Source organism: Phoenix dactylifera, chromosome 1, assembly GCF_051530095.1.
Source record: "Phoenix dactylifera cultivar Ajwa chromosome 1, Ajwa_hap1_PhDact_Kaust_v1.1, whole genome shotgun sequence".
Lineage (NCBI taxonomy): Eukaryota > Viridiplantae > Streptophyta > Magnoliopsida > Arecales > Arecaceae > Phoenix > Phoenix dactylifera.
Genome location: NC_143190.1, coordinates 67028971 through 67050165, shown reverse-complemented (window position 1 = coordinate 67050165; position 21195 = coordinate 67028971). Strand labels below are relative to the sequence as shown.

The 21195-nt window shown below is 43.1% G+C and overlaps 1 protein-coding gene and 1 long non-coding RNA gene across 2 annotated transcripts; both read right to left on the bottom strand.

The window, feature by feature from the left end:
* Positions 1–1516: 1516 nt before the first annotated feature.
* LOC149768836 (uncharacterized) lies at positions 1517–3377 on the bottom strand. Its single transcript, XM_089926777.1, has 2 exons — positions 2657–3377; positions 1517–2375 (listed from the first exon to the last, which is right to left on the bottom strand). Exons 1-2 carry the CDS (start codon positions 2891–2893, stop codon positions 1632–1634), a joined length of 981 nt encoding a protein of 326 aa, XP_089782903.1. The 5' UTR covers positions 2894–3377; the 3' UTR covers positions 1517–1631.
* Positions 3378–6663: 3286 nt separating this feature from the next.
* On the bottom strand, positions 6664–7056 carry LOC149768835 (uncharacterized). Its single transcript, XR_016398133.1, has 2 exons — positions 6926–7056; positions 6664–6840 (listed from the first exon to the last, which is right to left on the bottom strand). It is a non-coding gene; the product is annotated as an uncharacterized LOC149768835 (long non-coding RNA).
* Positions 7057–21195: the final 14139 nt, after the last annotated feature.

The window sequence follows — 21195 nt, the reverse complement described above, 5'->3', positions numbered from 1 at the left end:
AGATCACTATCACGTTGGATGATGTATCCGCCATTTTAGGGATTCCTGTCGCAGGTTCCTCAGTATCAGTTTCTCCTGAGAGGATGAGTGATCGGGATGCTGAGGAGCTACTTGTGGAGTTGTTGGGGGTGTCAGCTGGAGACGCGCGTCAGGAGGTACTGTCATCGCGCGGTCAGTCTGTGAGGATGGAGTGGCTGAGGACTCAGTTTCACTCTGTATCTGATAGAGACAGGCAGCAGAGGATAGAGTGTGCAGCACGAGCCTATTTGTTATTTTTGTTAGGCTGCACACTCTTTGCTGATAAGAGTGGGACCAGGGTGCCTATAGCGTATCTGTGTTTACTGCGGGATCTGGATAGGGTGAGCACATATGCCTGGGGTACAGCTGCCTTAGCATATTTGTATCGGCAGTTGGGGATTGCGTCGAGGTCATCAGTGAGACAGATCAGTGGTTATATGACGCTTCTGCAGGCATGGATTTATGAGCATTTTCCAGCACTCAGTCCTCACCCGTCGCTCGAGTATACTGATGCCAGTCCCCGCGTGCACCGCTGGATGCCCGGTACTCCATCCCGTACCACGATGGACCATTTAGTGGTTCTACGTGAGTCATTGGACCTTTTGAGCATCGATGAGGTACGTATCATATTACCATTTGCTTGTGTTTGTCAGTACTTTTAATATGCGATATAGTATTAAACTGAAATGGACCTTTTGTTTTACAGGTTATTTGGGATCCCCATCATCGGCTTCGGGGAGATCGCCCATATATACCCGTCGCATTTTTTAGTGGCTCCATCAAGTGCCTTGATATCGTAGAACCCTATCATCCAGAAAGGGTTCTTAGACAGTTTGGTCGTATTCAGACCATCCCTCGAGCGCCACTAGCCCCTACGCGAGCCAACAGAGGTTCCACAGCAGGCTCGTACCGGATACATTACTCCTATATGGATCAGCTTTGGGAGCGGTGGGAGGACCACGTGCTGAGCCAGGCGAGCAGGAGCCACCCAGTTACCCGGCCATCAGACAGCGTACCGGGATACATGGAGTGGTATCTCCGTATCACGCACGTTGCAGTTCAGCCTCCTCATCTGCGCTCGAGTACTCATTCTGGAGCTAGGGGAGGTCATGATGATGCTGACATGCACCGGCGGCGTAATGCAGCTGCACTCGGTATCAGTACCGACATTGTACGGATGGGTCCCTCAGAGGCTACGTCACTAGGTGCCGGGCACCTATATGATGCTATTTCTCAGATGCATCAGGTACTTCTGGGTGATGAGCCTGGCCCGAGTACAGCACCTTCTCATTCGGATCCAGGACCCTCTCATTCGGACGTACAGCAGTACACGCGTCGACGATGGCGTCATAGGGATTGATGATGGAGCCTTTGTAATCTTTGTAAAGCCTTTGATATTAATGAAAAATATATATTTTTGGTACATTTACGTGTAATCTTTGTAAAGCCTGGCCCGTTCTATTTTACACAAATATAACAGTGCACATAACAATCAATCTAACAATGCGAAGACAGATATTTTTTGATTTATATTGATGATGGAGTTTCACAGTACATGACTCTAAGAGGCCAAAAAAATTTACAACTTTCAAAAATTGTACATATATAAATAATCAATCTAACTCTACTGTCTCGCTAATTATAACATTAGGTGAGATGCTCTCTTTGAACTGTTGAATCCGTGCTTCATATGAATTTTCCCATCCGGTAGCACAAGGAAGATGATATTTTCGCCAGTTGGTCGCTACTGGCGGAACGGGATGTCCCGGCAATAAGAACACCTTCAAAATTAGAAATAAGAAAATATTAATAGCTACAAAATTATAAATAAGCAAAATTAAATAAGCAAAATTAAATATTCGCAAGTGTTGTGAACGTAGTACCTCAACAAAATGATTTCCATTTACGAATCCGATAGCGATATCTTTGCGGGATAGAAGAGGTACTGGCACAGAACGGAGAGGTAGGAAGGTCAGACATTGTTGCAACGAGAGATGGTATAGGACAACATTATAGCAGGATGCTATAAGATGACCCATGTCCGGCATAGTCATCCATCTGTCATATGGTGGACAATCATCATAATATGATAATGCATGAGTGATCTCAGCAATCGTCCCTTCCACACCATATAATGTGCGATAGTGGTCCGAATGACATTGCAACTCTTGCAATAAATCCTTCCTAACACGCACCCAGTCATCTTCTCCAAATCCCAGTAAGTCAGCTATTGCCCTAAATCCGCAATTCCCATCAGCTTTTACATCCTTGATATGCTGGATGTATGGTCTCAAGGCAGAAGGAATAGCATCAATATAGATAATGGGCGTATGTGACTGGGCTCTAGTACGAAAAACCTGCAAATAATATCAAATGATAGAAAATATGTAACAATGGCAGAACATGTCCCGTATCGGCACATCTCGGTACGGCACATCCCGTATCGGCACATCTCGGCACGGCACATCCCGTATCGGCACATCTCGGCACGGCACGTCCCGACATGTCCCGTATCGGCACATCTCGGCACGGCACGTCCCGACATGTCCCGTATCGGCACATGACATACCGGCATGGCACGGACCGTCCCGTAGACGTTGTGATACCTATTGTAAGGAAATAAATATTTGGTACTTACCTTTTGCTTGGGCCGTCTCTTTTGAATCTGAGTAGATGGATTGCGGATGGTAACTTTCTCAATACCAGGTGAATAACTATCCTGTCCAGATAGAACCAACTCAAACACAGACGGGTCACGTCGAGTAGACGTATCAACCTTCAGTGAAGCGCGCCCACGTGAACCGGTCTTCCGTTTTGCAGGCTCTAAAAGAGGTGTACTATCTGGACTTGCAATCTCTCGTAACTTCTTGATCATCTGCAATTGAGAAGCCCCATCTAACTTCTTGAATCGTAGCGCAATCAAATCTAACTCTGCATCACAACTCAACTGAATTGGCTGCACGGGGGGGGTAGGCAGAATATCAAGTTTCCTCCAATGAGGATCTATGCAGTCGAGAGGAATGGGCCGACCTTCCACCCTGTACCGCGCAATCTGGTGAGCACATGGTATACCATGTGTGCGTCGAATAGCGCACCCACAATTTGAATCATCAAACCCAACTGAATTGGCTCGTTTCGATTGGGCGAGGACATGATTTAACGCACTTATAGATATGAAACCTCGCAACTCTTTGGATTCAGCTGGCTTGAAGTTGTGCTGCACTACCAATAAACTCTTCTCCAATGAGGCTTTAACGGAGCTGTGCTGCAACTCAATCAATCCATGTATTCTAGTCCAAGATGACTCGAAACTTCCTTGGCTTGATCCAAGCTGCTTTTTGAGCTTTGCATGTGCACTCTCGACCCTAGTAAACAAATGAAAGTTAGATATAAGAATTGAGGCAAATTAAAATTAAATGAGTCTTTATTTGTGATACCTATTTGTCGTCATATTTCCGTAGTGCCTGCATGTATCAGTCCACGCCGCAACAAATCTTTCCTTGTATTTGCTCAGCCAAGTATCTGACACATACTGTAGTGCATCTGGATAGGTACCGAACTCTCTCTGCAGTGCACTCCAGCGATCATTATACTCGTCTTCCGTGGAGGACAGCACTAGTACATTCCAACTCATAATAAATTTATCCCATTTCTCCTTCAATTCGAAAAATTTTTTGCACTTGGCCAAAACATTCCTACTAATATGCCATCTACATAATAAATGTCTAGCAGTAGGAAATACTCTATGAATTGCATTCATCAAAGCCAAGTCTCTATCTGTAACAATCAACTCAGGCAAAACATCATCAGCTATGACACTGCGCAATCTCTCTAATGCCCAAGTATAGCTTTCTTCCCCCTCAGAATTTAAGTATACAAAAGCAACTGAAAATGTCATGTCAGTAGATGTCACCCCCACAATCTCTAAGAGCGGAAGACGATACCTATTCGTCTTGTACGTGCAATCCATTATCAACACACGGGGAAATGCACGGAACAAATCAATGCTGCCAGGGTGTGCCCAAAATAAGTCATGCACAACATCCGTATTAGTACAATTCCTATGCCACTCAATATATTTAGCCTCTGATAATTTACCTAATAGATGTTGCATTTCAGACCTCCCGGCTTTCTCTGCAACCTTAAACCGTTGACGTACATTGTAGATAGTCTTGATAGTCGTAACATTGAGGGCATCTCTTTCCTTCAATGTGGATAATATGTCCTTTGGACGAACCAAACTCTTCGACATATCCACTAACAATTCCGTCTCCTGCTCAGATAATCTCCCTGCATATGAGTGCCCCTCCAGATTCTCTGCAGCGGGATGATTGTGCACTCCACATACGACCAGTAATATCCAATCATCCGCAGTATCCAATTTCTTTCCTCTTAATGCAAAAGGGCATCCACACTTCTTTGTCCCACAGGCAGTCTTTATTCGCTTTTCTTTTGTGGTTCGGTACGTCCCACCCCTCTCACAACCTAACGTAATTCTGGGTTTCTTAGAAATGGTACATGCATCGGATGATTTGATTACAACAACAAAACCATTTCGCCTCCCAGCTTCACGACACCAATTACACAAGTCCTCTCTACTCTTGAAGATCTATACATTAAACAATTTATGTAAGTACACAGTTGTAAAAATAGCTCGCTAAACTAATACAAAATTGCACAATATATTATAATACCTCGTAAGTTGTAAATTCGCTTGTGTAATCCAGTACAAATTCTGATCCAATTATACTCGATTCGGTTGTAGCATAGCCCTACATATAAAATAATTTATCACCAAGAATTAATGAATCAGAGGATCTGTTCGGCACAAAATTCAGCACGGCACGCGATTTGGCACGAGAAGGCTTCTGTTCGGCTGCAGAGTGCCGAACAGAAGCCTTCTGTTCGGCTGCAGTGTGCCGGACAGAAGCCTTATGTTCGGCACTGTGCAGCCGAACAGAAGCCTTCTGTTCGGTAGAGCGTTGCCGAACAGAAGGCTTCTGTTCGGCACTATGCAGCCGAACAGAAGCCTTTTGTTCGGCGATCCAGTGCCGAACGGAGCACGAACCGTGAAAAAAAAAACTTTCGAAACAAGGTGGAACACGTACCTTTGCGGCCGATTCTTCGTCCCAAATCACTAGTTGCTTGTCCATGCTTCGAATGGGGCTTAAATCTCCTTCAAAGATCGCCTAAACGATGTAAATGGATCGAGGGGTTTAAGGGGGGTTTGAGGGGTGGTTTTTTTTTTCCTTTTCAAAACGAAACGGAGGAGGAGACGGAGGAGGAGGAAGGGGGGTGTACTGAGAAAATTTCAAGGGCAATATGGTAATTACACTAAAGGTTAGTTTGGGTATTTTTTTTTTGATTTTTGGGGGGTGTCCTGAGCAATCGGGGGGGTGTATTTAGAACTACCCTAACAGCGGCCGCAACGAGCCCATTTAAGTTGGATCCAACCGCTCTTGTAAAATATCCGACATGACTCCAAACCGGTCTAATTTAGACTGGACCGCCGCGGCGAGGATTCGGCACGGGACCGGGTGCCTCATACTAGGTGCACCAAGTCAGCCGTGCATCATAGAAATAATTTAAGATGAGATAAGGGAGAAAAATCTAAGACGAGCTATATGATGAATGCCTAAATAAAAAAATTATATCTTACACTGCATGCACTCATGCATACCGCTAGCCACTCGATAAGCCCCTTTCATCAAGCTTTTAATTTTTAATATTCACATCCATGCAATGTAATTATCAGCGTACATGGCCACGTAATGTACACCATATGGAATATAATTTTTCATCTTAATGGGGCTCATAAAAACAAAAATATAACTAATATGGTGTGGTGCACCTGATGTAAGATATAATTTCTCATTTTGTAGGGTTGCATGGAGCCGACAGATGTGGAATATATAAATGGTTATATGTAGCTGGTGGTGTGACTTGAACCTCATGAACTTGCTCAGGTCCACATTCTTGACAAAAAGAATCTCAACTATTACTTTTGATAAAGAATCAAAAACATAGCAAAGTCATTAAAATAGTAGGTTTAAATTGAAAAATCTCATCTATTTTTCCTTTTAGTTTTTTTATAAAAAAAAGAAATAGGATCAAACTCGGTACCTTTCCAGTTGAGAAAACGGATGGGAACCGCCAAATCCATGCTTTGTTGGCAATCTATTTCCCTGCTCCAATGAAATAGTGGTTGCCTTAAAATTCGAATGGTAACCGGGCAAATGAAAAGGCGGGTTCCATGCAATTTATTTCTCTCTTAATCAAAGAAAAGTCTTTGGTTAGAATTAGATATAGCTACACCACTGTTGGGATAGAATAGGAGAAGGAAAGTTTCCATAGTTGATATTCATTTGAGCTAACCCACAGCCCTTCACTGCTTAGCTCTCTGAAATCAAAGTACTAAAACAATAAAAAACAAAACTTCACTTGCAACTTTTGTTTTTTGGAGAAATAGCTTACAATTTAAGAGTCACCAACTGTCTTAATATAATCTAAAAATGAAACATAACCACCAACCCTTGTTTGTTATAAGTTATTAGCTTATCTTTTTTTCTCCGATAATCACAATATCTTATGATTTTTTTTAAAAAAAGAGGGTGTCATTCATCCTTAACTTTAGGAAGTCTCTCATAAATGAATATTCCTACACAACATAGATATGGCAAATATCACAAGGCTGACAGTAAATATTTTTGATTTACAAGAAATGCAGCAATCTCCTCAACCTCTTCACTTCAATAACCAACGCCAATGACCATGTATAAGTTCCTCTGCCATGATCTTGCCGTCGCATCCGGTAAAACTTCCCTAATAAAATGCAGTAACCGTTAATCCAACTGTCATTCTGTAACTTTATTACTAAACAAAAATTAAGCACCCATAGCTGCCTCACATGTTGATGATGAGTCATTAGCTGGTCTTAATTTATTAGCATGCTGTCTTCTCAGCTTTGTTGTGTTTCAGCTTGTTAGTAAACTGTCAGCCTGAGAAAAACTGAACCTGTAAATCCAGCTTCTTCAAACCAGTGCTCCTTTGGAAAGCAATGAGTTACAGGATACAACATCAATCCCATTATATGTCCAAACACCTAAAACAGCCTCTCCTTTTCTTTTTTTTCTTTTTTTCTTTTTTTTTGTGAAAACGGCATTTCATATAAATCTAACTTAAGTACATCCAGCAATATCAAAACAAACTAAAGAGTACAAGGTAGGAGGAATATCTCCTACAGATGTCCATGTGATCTCCTCGGAGTACCGGGCAACAAATAAGGCAACTCAGTCTGCTGCACTATTCGGCTCCCGAAAAATATGTAAAGCCTGAAAATCGCTCGGCTCCTAAGCCAGTCTACGAGTTTCGCGGATGAGAGGATGACCATCACCGTATCTGTCCACTCCCCAAATCCAATCGATCACCACAGAGGAGTCTCCTTCAAGGCATGTATGCCCAGCACCAAGTACCCGTCTCGCATAGGATATCCCCTCCCAAGCTGCCCGCAGCTCCACCCCGACTGCAGTAAGTCCCAACGTGCGGCGGCCACCAGCTGCTATCAACCTACCCAGATGATCTCTGATGACAAAACTAACTCCTCCTGACATCCATCCACCAACATACTACCATCGAAGTTCACTTTGAGATGACGAAGGGGTGAGGGTACCCAAGAGACGAGAGCGAACCTGGGCGTTGTGACAGCGGAAAGAGTATCCCAGATGTTCCTGGCCATCTCAGAAGAAAACCTAATGACAGCTGTAGTAACCTCCCTCGCATGAAGCATGGCTCTGTCCACCACCATCCGCGGGGGTAACAACCTCTCCCTTTAGTTCAATGGCAAACCAACCAAGACAGGCAGCTGCTATATCAACAGAACTCACATCCCAACTGTTCCCGCTAGCATTAAATCCCTTTCTCACCCATTTTCCAAGTTAAATGAGTTGTTTCTCTTTTTTGAATGAAAGGGAGGTTATAACCACCGGCTTTTATTAATTTTTATACAATACAGATTTTGTTTTACTTGAGGTTCAAGAATTTTTCTTCCATTTTGATATGGTTTCAGCTGATTACGAGCACAGCAGGGTAGTACTTCCTAAAGGAAACATCAGTAGCTGCCAAGAAGAGTAGGCAGCAATCCAAGGAAACAGATTCTGATACAACTGAATGGAAAGAAACAGGATGTTGAACAAGTTCCAGCACTCAGACAGAGCTCTTCTTCAACCAAAATAAAGCAACAGTGAAGATAAGAAGCTGACAAAAATAATTCAGCTGCTCCAGCATCACAGTGGCATATAGAATTCAGCAACCATGCATCCACATTAGCACACAGGGTTCTGATTCAAACTACCAACTCTCATTGAACCTTGCATCCAGATTAGCAGACCCAACTAAGAGATCTTGAGCAATGAAGTGCCGTCGGCATAGAGAATAGAAGAGAAGAGGCGATACGCGAGGAGAGCATACCATGCTGCATGCAACATCAAACATCAGAAAGGATTCTAGACAGTCGCTTGACATTGTACCATAATCCCCCGTACACAAGCAGAAGTTTGCTGTCACAATAGGGTGGACCAATCATTGAATAAAGAGAGCCCCCTGTGGCAATGGATGATAGAGAGGCTTGTTCGCTCAAAAAGATCCCCTCATTTCATTCTTTCCAACATACCTAGGCCATGGCCACCATCAACATAAGACTCACCAATTGAGCTGATTTGGAGAAGTTTCTCCTTCTGCATTCAAGATAGAGGCCTTCAAAGGTTGAGTGTGCAAGATTCCCAGTAAAATGCAGATTGCCTTCCATATAGTTGAAAAGAAATTGCATTTGGAGAACAAATGATCTACAGTTTCTGATGATTGATGACAACGTATGCAGCCACTAAGATTCAAAGGTTGAGTGTGCAAGATTCCCAAGTTTCCTTCCAAAGATATCCTAAGTATTTAGTTTTTCTTCCAACAAAACCAAAGAAAGCATCTAAACTTTAAGGGCAAAGCTATATCTGACGCCCCACACGCCCCCCCCCCCCCCCCCCCCCCAACTCCACAAGTGTTAAGGAACTAATAAAGAGGCTGCAGAGAATGCTCCTCAATTTCCATACAATTCAATTTTCCTCCTAGTTTTTAGAGAAATCAGGGCTAATAAGTGTCAAGACCTGGACCCGAATCCGTGATACGGCCGTGCTAATGCCGACTACCGCCCACAATAGCACGAAGCCTCATACACGAGTAACAGGGTAGTCAAAGTAGTTATTTGTCATATATTTAAGCATTTCCAGCGCAACTTACTGGTTGGTACAAAGTACAGAGCTTCTATACAGTTTATGTGCACAAAAGTATATCTATTTTACCCAAAAAAGAAAGAAGCCCTGATACAAAAGAAAAATGTCTCCGACTGCTATCACTGGCAGTGATCTGAAAGAAAAAATATAAATGAACGGGTATGATCTACATGGCTCAGTAAGTAATCCTGCATAATCTTATCGGATCAACTATAATACTAAACATTTTTAAGTAGGGTTTGAAAAGCTAACATGTACGTTACTTAACAATTCTTCATGATAAAATATTCGTACTAGTATTTTATATCAGTGAAAATACAACGTAAAACCATATACCGGCATGCCGTGGTTTATACTCTCGGATGCTACGGCGAAGTCATTTTCGGCCACTGGCGGGGCTAGCTCAGTCATTATCGGCCACTGGCGGGGCCAACTCAGTCATTCTCGGCCACTGGCAAGGCCAGCTCAGTTGCATTCAGCCCGTAGCATCTAAGAGCCTATAAGTAGTACCTCTTACAAGTAGTACACATAGCTAGATGCCATTCATCATCATATCTTATACTTAGACCACAATTACTATATTAAGTGCAATTATAGTATCATAATCCATCTCACACACAAATCAACTTGCATGCATAATCCTTTAAAGTCTTAACAAACATGATACACACATGATCCATAAAGTATAAGATTAAGACAAATTACTTACATACATGATCCATAAATGTAATAACTCGTATACATGATCCGTAATAAGATTAAGGCAAGTTACTTACCGAAATTCGCTTTCCAATTTCTTACGTCTGAGTGATAAATCCTTGATCACCTAAAATAACATAGGGATCACATTATTTCCTATTTATTTCATAAGTTTATCATAACATGAATTCACCTGCCTGGATCCTAAGGATTAGTCCCAAGTCCAATTTACCCAGTTTGGAGCCCTTGGGCTCGATTTAGAACCAAATTGGATTCACGTAGATCAATTGGGCTTTTAATTAAAGGACTGGGTTTGAGTTAGGGTCAGCCTGTGGCCAATTTGGCCTCCAATCAGTTGAATTGGGCTTGAATTAGGCCTGATTTGAACTCAATTAGGTCTACTGAGAATAACTCAGCTTAATTGGGCTCGGACCCGACTCAATTGGGTTCGGATTTAATCCAATTTACTCAATTGGATCCGTTTAGACTCAGCTCAGTTTAATTTGGGTTCCGACCCGACTCAACTGAGCTTAGATTTAGCCCAAATTTATTCAATTGGGTACGGGTTCAGGTTTAATTGGGTTCACCAAATCATTTTCTTTTTTATTTGGGCCTAACGAGTTCGGACTCAAACCCAGATTCGACCCGCTAGGAAGGACCCGTTAAGGGTCTCATTTTCCAGAGGCTTCGCGCCTCTTCGTCTCCCGCTCTCTCTGTCTCTCTCTCTCTCTTTCTCCTTCGTCTCCACCGGAAACCCTCGCCACTCTTCCTCCTCCGACCGAATCTTCGGCGTTCTCTCTCTTTCTTCGCTGCCCTCCATCTCCTCCCCTTGCTCTAGCTAGGTAACCGGGGGGTGAGACTCCCTCGACCTACGGGCCGAGGCGGTGCTCCCATCTCGGTGCAGCAAAGGAAAGGAGGCCGGCCCCTCTTCTCCGAAGTGACACCGGAGAAGGGGGTTTAGCCTTCAAGGCCCCTAACCTCGCGCAACCTAACCACGACGGAGGAAGGAGATCGATCTCAACCCACCGTGGCGAAGATGAGGTGCGAGCGGCCGAGGTAAGTTTTTATATTTTTTTATTTTGGTTATTTTTTTCTTTCTTTCTCCTTTTTCCTCTTTTCCTCCTGTGGTGGCGCCACCACCTCTTCTCTGGATAAAAGGTGGGGCTCGGTTGGGGCTGGCGGCCCTGCAGCCGCGTCCTATGCCCTAGGGCAACCACGGTGCCCTAGGCATCCACAAGCCGAGTCCAGTTGGGCTCGGCCCAGATGGGCACTGGGCTTAGGCTGAGCCTAGTTGGGCTCAGCCCAGTTCCACTACTAGGCCTGGGCCGACCCTAAGTTGTACTCGGGCTGGTCCACGACCTATCCTTATGCGTGGGCCTGGCCCGAGGTTGAACTTGTCGGCCATCATTTTCTCTCCTCTTGTGCTAAGTTCCCTCTGTTTCACTACTGAAACAGAGCGAAGAAACATTCCACAGAGGAACTCCCCATCTTTATTTATTTTAAAACAAATTAACCTAAGTGAACAAGGTCTCACTTTGTTTCCGAATATCTGATGTTGCTCGGAAATCTCTTCAGCAGTCCCTTCCGTAATCCCCCCTCCCGGCTCCTTAGTGCTTCAGGGGTTCAGTTCCTTCAACTCTCGGCTCCAAAGTTTGGCTTCTCTGGTATAGTATTTCAGAGAGGTTGAGGGATAAGAGGGTACAGTAATTCTCGATTAAAAGTTGAGAGTTTAAATAAACCCCCCTTAGGCGATGGCCTTTGAAGAGGTGGCACCCTCTCCTTCCTCCTTGCTCAGGAGGCCTACAGCTGCCCTTCCCTCTAGGCAGCTGGCTTGTCACTTTAGCCTAAGGTTGGAGGTGGCAAACTCCTGACTGGCCAGCTGGGGCCCATCACTTCAACCTGGGGGTATGAGGTGGCAGCCTTCAAATAGGCTGCCAACCTCCGGCCCAAATTGGCCCATTTCATGACCTGGCCCAATACCCTTAAACTGAGCCTCAAAATATTGGGCCCAGTTAGTATTGGGCCCGGATATTACATCCTCCTCCCTTAAATAAATTTCATCCTCGAAATTAATCATACCTCAATTCTCAAAGAGTTGTGGATAACTCCAACGCATCTCTTCTTCAAGTTCCTAGGTAGCTTCCCTTTCTGTGTGATTGGTCCACTGGACTTTAACATAGGGGATAGTGCGCCTCCGAAGAATCTGTTCTTTCCTATCAACGATATGCAGGTCAGCCTCTTCATAGGTCAAATCTTCATTAATTTGTAGAGGTCCGCATCGCACCAGGTGGCTAGGATCTAAGATGTATCTTCATAGAAGAGAGATGTGAAAAACATCATGTATACCTGACAGCTCTGGAGGCAAGGCTAATTTGTAGGCAACCTCGCCCACTTTGGCAGGAAGCTCGAATGGACCGATGTAGCGAGGACTTAGCTTGTCGTATCGCCCGAATCGGATAACACCCTTTGAGGGAGAGACTTTTAAGAAGACAAAATTCCCCTCCAAAAATTTCAGTTTCCTTCTTCCTCTGTCAGGCCAACTCTTTTGTCTCTCTTGGGCAGCCTGAAGCCTTCACTTGATCAAAAGCACTTTATTTTGGGCATTCTGAACCAACTCAGAATCTAGTAACTTCCGCTTCCTGACATCATCCCAATGCAGAGGAGATCGGCATTTTCTTCCATATAGAGCTTCATATGGGGCCATCTAGATGCTGAAATGGTAACTGTTATTGTAAACAAACTCTACCAAAGATATGTGATCATCCCAACTTTCACCTAGATTAACAGTACAGGCTCTCAACATATCCTTCAGGGTCTAGATCATCCGCTCTGACTGACCATCAATCTGGGAGTGATATGCTGTACTAAGCCTCAATTCAGTATCCATGGCCCTCTGAAAGCTCCCCTAGAATCTAGATACAAATCGGAGGTCACAATTAGATATAATACTCATCGGTACTCCATCCAGGCGCACTATCTCGTCAATATATCTTTAAGCCAGCCTGTCCAATGAGGTACCAACCCTGAAAGGTAAGAAGTGAGCTGACTTCATGAGGCAATCAACAATCACCCATACAACGTCATTCTTTCTTACTGCTTTTGGGAGTCCAGTAACAAAGTCCATAGTGATATCCTCCCATTTCCATTCTGAAATTTCTAGTGGTTCGAGTAATCCAGCAGGCCCCTGATGTTCTGCTTTCACCTGCTGACAAGTCAAGCATTGAGCCACATGTTCGACTCTCTCTCTTCATATCTTTCCACCAGAAATGTTTTCGTAGATCCCTGTACATCTTGGTACTGCTAGGGTGAACAGAGAAATGAGACTGGTGAGCTTCTTCTAAGACTTCTTTCTTTAGGTCAACATCAGCTGGAATACATAGCCGGCTGCCAAATCTCGGGGTACCATTAGGATGGATCTAGAGTACCGGTCGCAACCTTTTCTCCACTTCGTCCCTGAGCTGACGGATATGTGCATCTGTCTGCTGAGCGACCTTTATTCTGTCGATCAGTGTTGGCTACACTCTCAAAGTGGCCAGTAGACTCCCTATATTTTGTATAACCACTTCAATTTGCAGTCTATCAAGATCCTTCTGAATCTATGGTTGAGTGGTGAGTAATACAGTGGAGCCCACTGCTGACTTTCTACTCAGAGCATTGGCCACAACATTGGCCATCTCTGGGTGGTACTTAATGCTCAAGTCATAGTCCTTCAAGAGTTCCAACCATCTTCTTTGCCTCATATTTAATTCCTTCTATGTGAATATGTATTTCAGGCTCTTGTGATCCGTATATACTTCACAGTGCTCGCCATATAAATAGTGTCTCCAGATCTTCAGGGCGAAAACCACTGCGGCTAGCTCTAAGTCATGGGTCGGATAATTCTGCTCATAAGGCTTCGACTGCCTTGAGGCATAGGCTACCAGGTAACCTTGCCATTTTTCATAAGTACACAGCGTAGACCATTCTTAGAAGCATCACTGTAAATAATGAATACTCCAGCAATGGATGACAGAGTTAAAATTGGAGCAGATACTAACTTCTGTTTTAGCTCCTAAAAGCTTTTCTCGCAATCGTCATCCCAAATAAACTTGGCTCGTTTCTTAGTCAAACGAGTCAAAGGAGTGGTGATCTTGGAGAATCCTTCCACAAACCGTTGGTAGCATCCGGCCAGTCCCAAGAAGCTCGAATTTCAGTGACGTTGGTGGGACGAGGCCAGTCCACCACTGCTTCTATCTTCTTGGGGTCCACCGACACTCCATCCTTAGAGATCACATAGCCAAGGAATGTCACACTATTTAGCCGAAACTCACACTTGTTTAGTTTGGTCATACAACCTCTTCTCCCGAAGAGTCTGTAGTACAACTCTCAAATGGTCTACGTGTTCCTCCTTGCTCCTTAAGTAGATCGGTATAGCATCAATGAAAACTATCACAAAATGATCCAAATTCTGCCTAAAGACTCTATTCATTAAGTCCATAAAAGCAGCTGGAGCGTTGGTCGGTCCAAAAGGCATAACCAAAAATTCGTAGTGCTCGTACCTGGTTCGAAATGCGGTGTTCAGTACATCTTCCGCTTTTATCTTCAATTGGTGATATCCAGACCGCAAATCTATCTTAGATAAAATCTGAGCACCTTGCAGCTGATCAAATAGATCATCGATCCGGGGCAGAGGATATTTGTTCTTTATTATTATCTTGTTCAATTTCCGGTAATCGATGCACAGTCGCATACTCCTATCTTTCTTCTTCACAAACAAGATAGGAGCTCCCCACGGAGATACACTTGGCTGGATAAACTTCTTTTCCAGGAGTTCTTGTAGCTGGATCTTTAATTCCCTCAGCTCGGCAGGAGCCATCCGATAGGAAGCTTTGGAAATAGGTTCCACTCCTAGCGTGAGATCGATAGTGAATTCAATCTCTCGATCAAGGGGTAATCCCGGTAATTCATCTGGGAAAACATCCGAGTATTCCCTGACTACTGGAATATCTTCCAATTTGATCTCCTCTCGGATACTCGTTACACATGCTAAATAAGCCGTATACCCCTTTCTTAATGCCTTAACGGCTTTCAGAGCGAAAATAAAATACAATATTGAATTACATTGAAGGGGTGTGTCACCCAGAAAGAACTCTTGTTCTCCAGGTATCCGAAATACTACTTTTTTAATGTAACAGTCAATATGAGCGTGATATTTAGACATCCAGTCCATTCCCAGAATGATGTCAAAGTCTTGCATGTCAAATTGTATAAGATTTGTCTCTAATTCTCTTTTCCCTAACTGAATTATGCAGTTCTTGTATTCAATGCCAACGATTACTGTTTTTTGGAGGGGTGTAGCAACATATAGTGGTTCTTCTAGTTTCTCTGGTGTGCAATGTACTTGTCTAGAAAAACTAACCAACATAAAGGAATGCGTAGAACCAAAATCAAACAAAAAAGAGGCATCAACCGAGTTGACTAGTAATGTACCTGTCACCATCCGATCGCTAGCACTAGCATCCTGACGGGTCAGTGCGAAGACTCAAGGGTCATTCCGTGGCCTCTAGTTCGGGCAGTCACATGCTATGTGTCCCATCTGCCCGCAATTAAAACATGCCCCAACTCTCTTCAAACAAGGCCTACTGTGGAATTTGCCGCAGTTAGGGCAACTCCTATTCTATCACTTCTGAATCTGATGCCCCTTAATGCTTCTCAGCCTACTACTCTAACCTCTAGCTGATCTGGTTTTCTGTAGGTCAATTCTTTCTCTGTCGAATCTCTTTAACTCAGCCTCTACTTTTAAGGCTCGATCTAATACATTCCTATAGCTGGTAAACAGGTGGGAGGATATCCGAAACCTAATCTCGTTCCCTAACCCTTGATCAAAATGGTAGGCCTTGCTTCTTTCGTCATCCATGAACTGGGAACAGAATCGGCCCAGCTCATTGAACTTATTAGCGTATTCCAAAACAGTCATATGGTCGGACTGGGTCAGCGCTAAAAACTCATTTTGCTTCGTCTGCCTGACAGAATCTGAAAAGTACCGAGTATAGAATAACCTTTTGAAGTCCCTCCAAATCACCGCTGACAACATATGCCGTCTCCATAGCCGACCACCAAAACTTGGCATTTCCCTTTAACATAGGGATAGCCAATCTAACCTTCACTTCTTCGAAAAACTGGAGTGCTTGAAACATCTCCATTTTTCTAATCCAAGTTTCAGCTGCCATGGGGTCTGGTCCACCATCAAACATTGGTGGGTTCGGCCTGCGGAATTTTTCATAGTAAGAGTCCGTCGGTTGTAGAGCAGCCAGCTATATCTGCTGTTGTTGCTGAAGCAGTTGTGCCATCAGCTGATACACTCCGGCCAGGTCTGCGTGGCTGGCTACGGAGTGTGGAATATCCTAAAAAATAAACTGGTAGCTAGGGTCCGGAGAGGGCGCTCCTGTATCGTCCTCCATGTTTCTTTATGGTTACCTAGCAGTCACAAATTTTAGAGTAAAACTAAAATAAATTATTTTCTTTAACTAACATATTATGACGATCTTAATATGTTATAATATTCTGAACTACCCATTATCCCATATTTTTATAGTTATAATCTTGTTAAACCTAGAGATTTCATACCACCAAACCTAAGCTTCATCCTTGGACAGCAGCTCTTCTCCGCCGTGGTCGGTGCAGACCACAGTTTAACAAGTTATAACCATAAAAAATATAGGGTAATGGATAGTTAAGAATATCATAACATATTAAGATCGTAATAATATGTTAATTAAAAAAATAATTTATTTTAGTCTTACTCTAAAATTTGTGACTGACAGGTAACCATAAAGAAACATGGAGGACAATAGAGGAGCGCCCTCCTCGGACCCTAGCTGCCAGTCTATTTTCCAGGATACTCCACACTCCGTAGGCACCTACGCAGACCTGGCCGGAGTGTATCAGCTGATCGCACAGCTGCTCCAGCAATAGTAGCAGATGTAGTTGGCTGCTCTACAACCAATGAACTCTTACTATGAAAAATTCCGCAGGTTGAACCCACCAATGTTTGATGGTGGACCAGACCCCATGGCAGCTGAAACTTGGATTAGAAAAATGGAGAAGATGTTTCAGGCACTCCAATTTTCCGAAGAAGTGGAGGTTAGATTGGCTATCCCCATGTTAAAGGAAAATGCCGAGTTTTGGTGGTCAGCTATGGAGACGGCATGTGCTGTCAACGGTATGACCTGGAGGGACTTCAAAAGTATATTCTATACTCAGTACTTTCCGGACTCCGTCAGGCAGACAAAGCAAAATGAGTTTTTAGTGTTGATCCAATCCGACCATATGGCTGTTTTGGAATACGCTAATAAGTTCAATGAGCTGGGCTGATTCTACCCCCAGTTCATGGATGACGAAAGAAGCAAGGCCAACCATTTTAAGCAAGGGTTAAAGTACGGGATTAGGTCTCGGACATCCTCCCACCTGTATACCAGCTATAGGGATATGTTAGATCGAGCCTTAAAAGTGGAGGCTCTAAGGATGATAAGTTGTCCTGCTGCAATTTGGACTTCCAATGCGAGATGAGATGGCAATCTGATTTTCCAAGACATGGTCCTCGGGTTGAACTCGGCCACTGTTCCCTTCTTCCTTGGGCTAACTTTGTGAAGGGAGGGGAATAACAATTGAAGAGACATACATATCCAGCTATCTTTCCAAAAGAGGGTGCCCTACCACTGAGGTGGTAGCCTACTGGGAGCGTGGCCTTACTTCCAACCAAGTGGTTCCGAGTTTGAAATGCACGGACGTCGATTAAATTATGGAGACCGGATGCTCCCTGCTCGGACACGGGGTCTGGAAGGGCGTATCACTCTGCTAGTAGCCTCGGTGGTGCCAGGTGTGACGTACTCACACGTGCTATTCGTGCCGGAGCCTAGAGGGGTAACCGAGCCGGGTCCACGAGTGGGGAGGGTATGAGTAAAACCGTCTGGGGTGCCCAACACACGGTCATTTCTACCCGCATCGAACATTCTCCTAGCGGGGTGGCGGCCCAGTGGGGGCTGCTACGCGGGGGTGGGCTTGTCCCTTCCTCCCCCCTTCCCCTTTTTTTTAAAGAAAAAAAAAAGTGGGTGCCCTGGCCATTTCCAATTTTGAATTGGATTTTGCTCCAGAAGACCGGAAAGCATCAGGTGGCTGCAGTTACAGTTCGAATAAAATTATCAGATCATTCCAGTGACTTAAGCAGCACGAACGGCCACTTTCACCATGGATAGGAAGTAGTTTTTACAACCAAGTGAAAAATACCTGTAGCTGCCAACCAAAGGGATCTTCTATTGCAGAAGCATCTCTATCTTCCCCATGTGAAGTGGAAGATGTGATGATGTCTATACTGTGACATAACTAGTTTTTACTGAAGATTCCTCGACATCTAGCCTCATGAGTCCACTAGCGTGAACAGAATGACCGGCCTGTTGACAACAAATTGAACAGATAAGAGCAGACACTAATAGGCCAAACAGAATTAAGTTCATTGGCTATTTTATGCACAATTTGGGTTCTTTTTTAATTACTACAAAATGCCTGAAATACAGTAAGTATATCCTCCAGCCCATGGTTAAGAAAAGTAGAATCTAAAACAAAAGAATGTTCTGGATAAAGTACAGAAGTAATGAAGTACCGAGTTTCAAAAGGCCAGGGTCCTGCTTCTCCTTTAGCAAAGGTGTCCACCATATACTAGCACTAATGTGAGCATGCCAGGATTAACCACCCAGTAACAGCATGATAGGGCTGAATTTCCATTGGAGGTTTGGGATTCACTTTGAACCATTAAATTAGCTTGCAAACTTATCTTAACAAGAATTGTCTCTTTATTTAATGCTAAGACTCTGCTGCACTGGATGTTTTGTGACATAAAAACTAGAAAAGAAGTTATATTTCTCCACTAGCATCACAGCAACCCCTTGTATACCTAAAGCTCTCACATGGCCATCCACTAAATTATCACCGGGTAAATTATGCATTCAACCAAAAGTTTAGAAGAATAGACAAATGGAGAGATGGATGCAAGCACAGAACTTTGAGATGAAAGAATCCTGAAAAAGTACGGATTGTGCATTCTTCTCGAGAGGTGATTTATAGTATTCCCACCTTCTGAGAACCCTTAAGATTACAAGTTTCCTTAAATGAACAAAATTCATCTTTCCAATGGATAATCTATTCTAACCATTTATCTTATGTGGTTTATTAAAAGGATCATTTATGTGGCCACCCAAGAGCCTAAAAGAAACCACACACCCCCACCCCCACCCCCACCAAACACACACCCCACCACCACCTCCTCCTCCTCCTCCTATATTTGATTTCCAACAAATGCATGAAGATGTTTCCATTCAGATGCAAAAAACATGCACAACCAGTCATCTTATGGTAGCTTCCAACTTTTTCACTAACTGAAGTTTAAGGGCCTTTGGTTTAGTGGTAAAGGCACCATTCCTTATCACAAAGGAGAAAACCAAATCCTAGTGGCAAAGTCTCAAGAAGTGTGACTGCAATAATAACAACAAATCAGGTCTTTACACTGAAAATAGAAGCCAGAAGGTAGTGTCACTTTTCACGATCACAACAATTAATTTGGCAACACTTTCAACCTCAAATTAAGATGATGCTATCAAAAGCCTGAACTGCCCCGTTCCTATACTGCAAGCAGTAATTAACTCCAGCCCATCCAAAACAAATTTATACTTCCCATTTAGCACAAACATCAGGCCCAGCAAAAAGTGAAAAACCTGTTGCAATAAAATTCTTCAAATACAGTGAAATGTTCAGACTAATGAACAGAACACAAGAAACTAGGTCATGATTGAGAAATTCAACAAAGTTTGAATTTTGGAGGTGGATTTTGGTGTCGCTTGTTGATGGACATAATTATAGCAAATCAATCCTGGGGGGAAAATACACTTCATAGTGGTGGATTATAAAAAGTAAAATAAAGCACCAGTACAGGAGGCCCAAAGCTCATAAAATTTTAGACTTTACGTCCAAATGTCATGTCCTTCATGATATTCATGCTAAGATATTCCATGGTAAAATGAACCACACCAGACTCTCCTAGACCCACGACCACAGACCAGCATCCTTTGTAGTCACTTGGCACCATTATTCGCTCATGGGCTGTACTAGAGCACAAATTGCTTTTTCACTGCAGTGACCATCATATGCATTTAAGTCTGAATTGCATTCCCAAGCAAATTCCCTAGGTCCTCTAAGCAATTTATTTTTTTATCTCAATTCATTTTAGTTTCCTAGTTACATATTTAATGCCAATGCTCTGCTGCACTGGCCGTTTCGTCACAGGAAAACCAAGGAAGAAAGTCATATTTCTCCACTAGAACCAGAACAACCCCTTGTATATCTAAAAGATCCATTTGCCGGAAGAACACCTCTCCCCTCTTTTCTCTATTTGTTTTCCATTAAACCCACAAAGATGTTTTAGTGTATATCAAACTGATGCACAGTCAATCATTTCATGCTAACTTCCCAACATTCATGCTAACTAATGTTTATGTGCCTTGCCAGGTTAGTGGTAAAATTTCCCTATCACAAAGGACAAAACCAAATCCATGGTGGTTAAGTAGCAAGAACTGACACAAACTGAAACTGCAATAATAACAACGAAACAGTTCTTTATGAATGAAAATAGAAGCCAGAGGATAGCGTCAGCTTTGACGGTCACAGGAGTTCATTTGGAAACAATTCTAATATCAAAATTAAGATAATCTTTTCAAAATCCAAAAAATCTCCCTGCTCCCATGTTGTAAGCAGTACAAAACTCCAACTCATCCAAAACTAATTTATACTTCTTGCTTGCTACTAACATCCCACCCAACCAAAACTAAACACAACCTGGTGCAATTAAATGCTTCAAAAGCAGTGAAATGATTAGAACCGAAGAGACCACAGGAAACCAGGTCATGATTGAGAAATTTGATAATATTTGAGTTTTGGAGACAAATTTGGTGTTGCTTGTTGATATATATAGTTATACTAAATTATCCCAGCATAAAAAAAAAAAATTACACTTCGTAGCGGAGGATTACAAAATGTAAGAAAAGAACCTATTATAGGAGGCCCAAAGCTCACAGAGTTTCCAACTTTCATGTCTGAATGTCCTGTTTCTTTCCCTAAGATATATATGCCAAGGTATTTGAAGGTAAAATAGCCCACCCCAGACTCTTCATAC

Bases quoted from the DNA above. Each gene is read 5' to 3' on its own strand.
- LOC149768836 (XM_089926777.1), bottom strand. From the start codon at position 2,893: ATGATCAAGAAGTTACGAGAGATTGCAAGTCCAGATAGTACACCTCTT. The intron at 2,376-2,656 runs GTAAGTACCAAA...TATTATTTGCAG, and splicing joins AGAGACGGCCCAAGCAAAAG to GTTTTTCGTACTAGAGCCCA.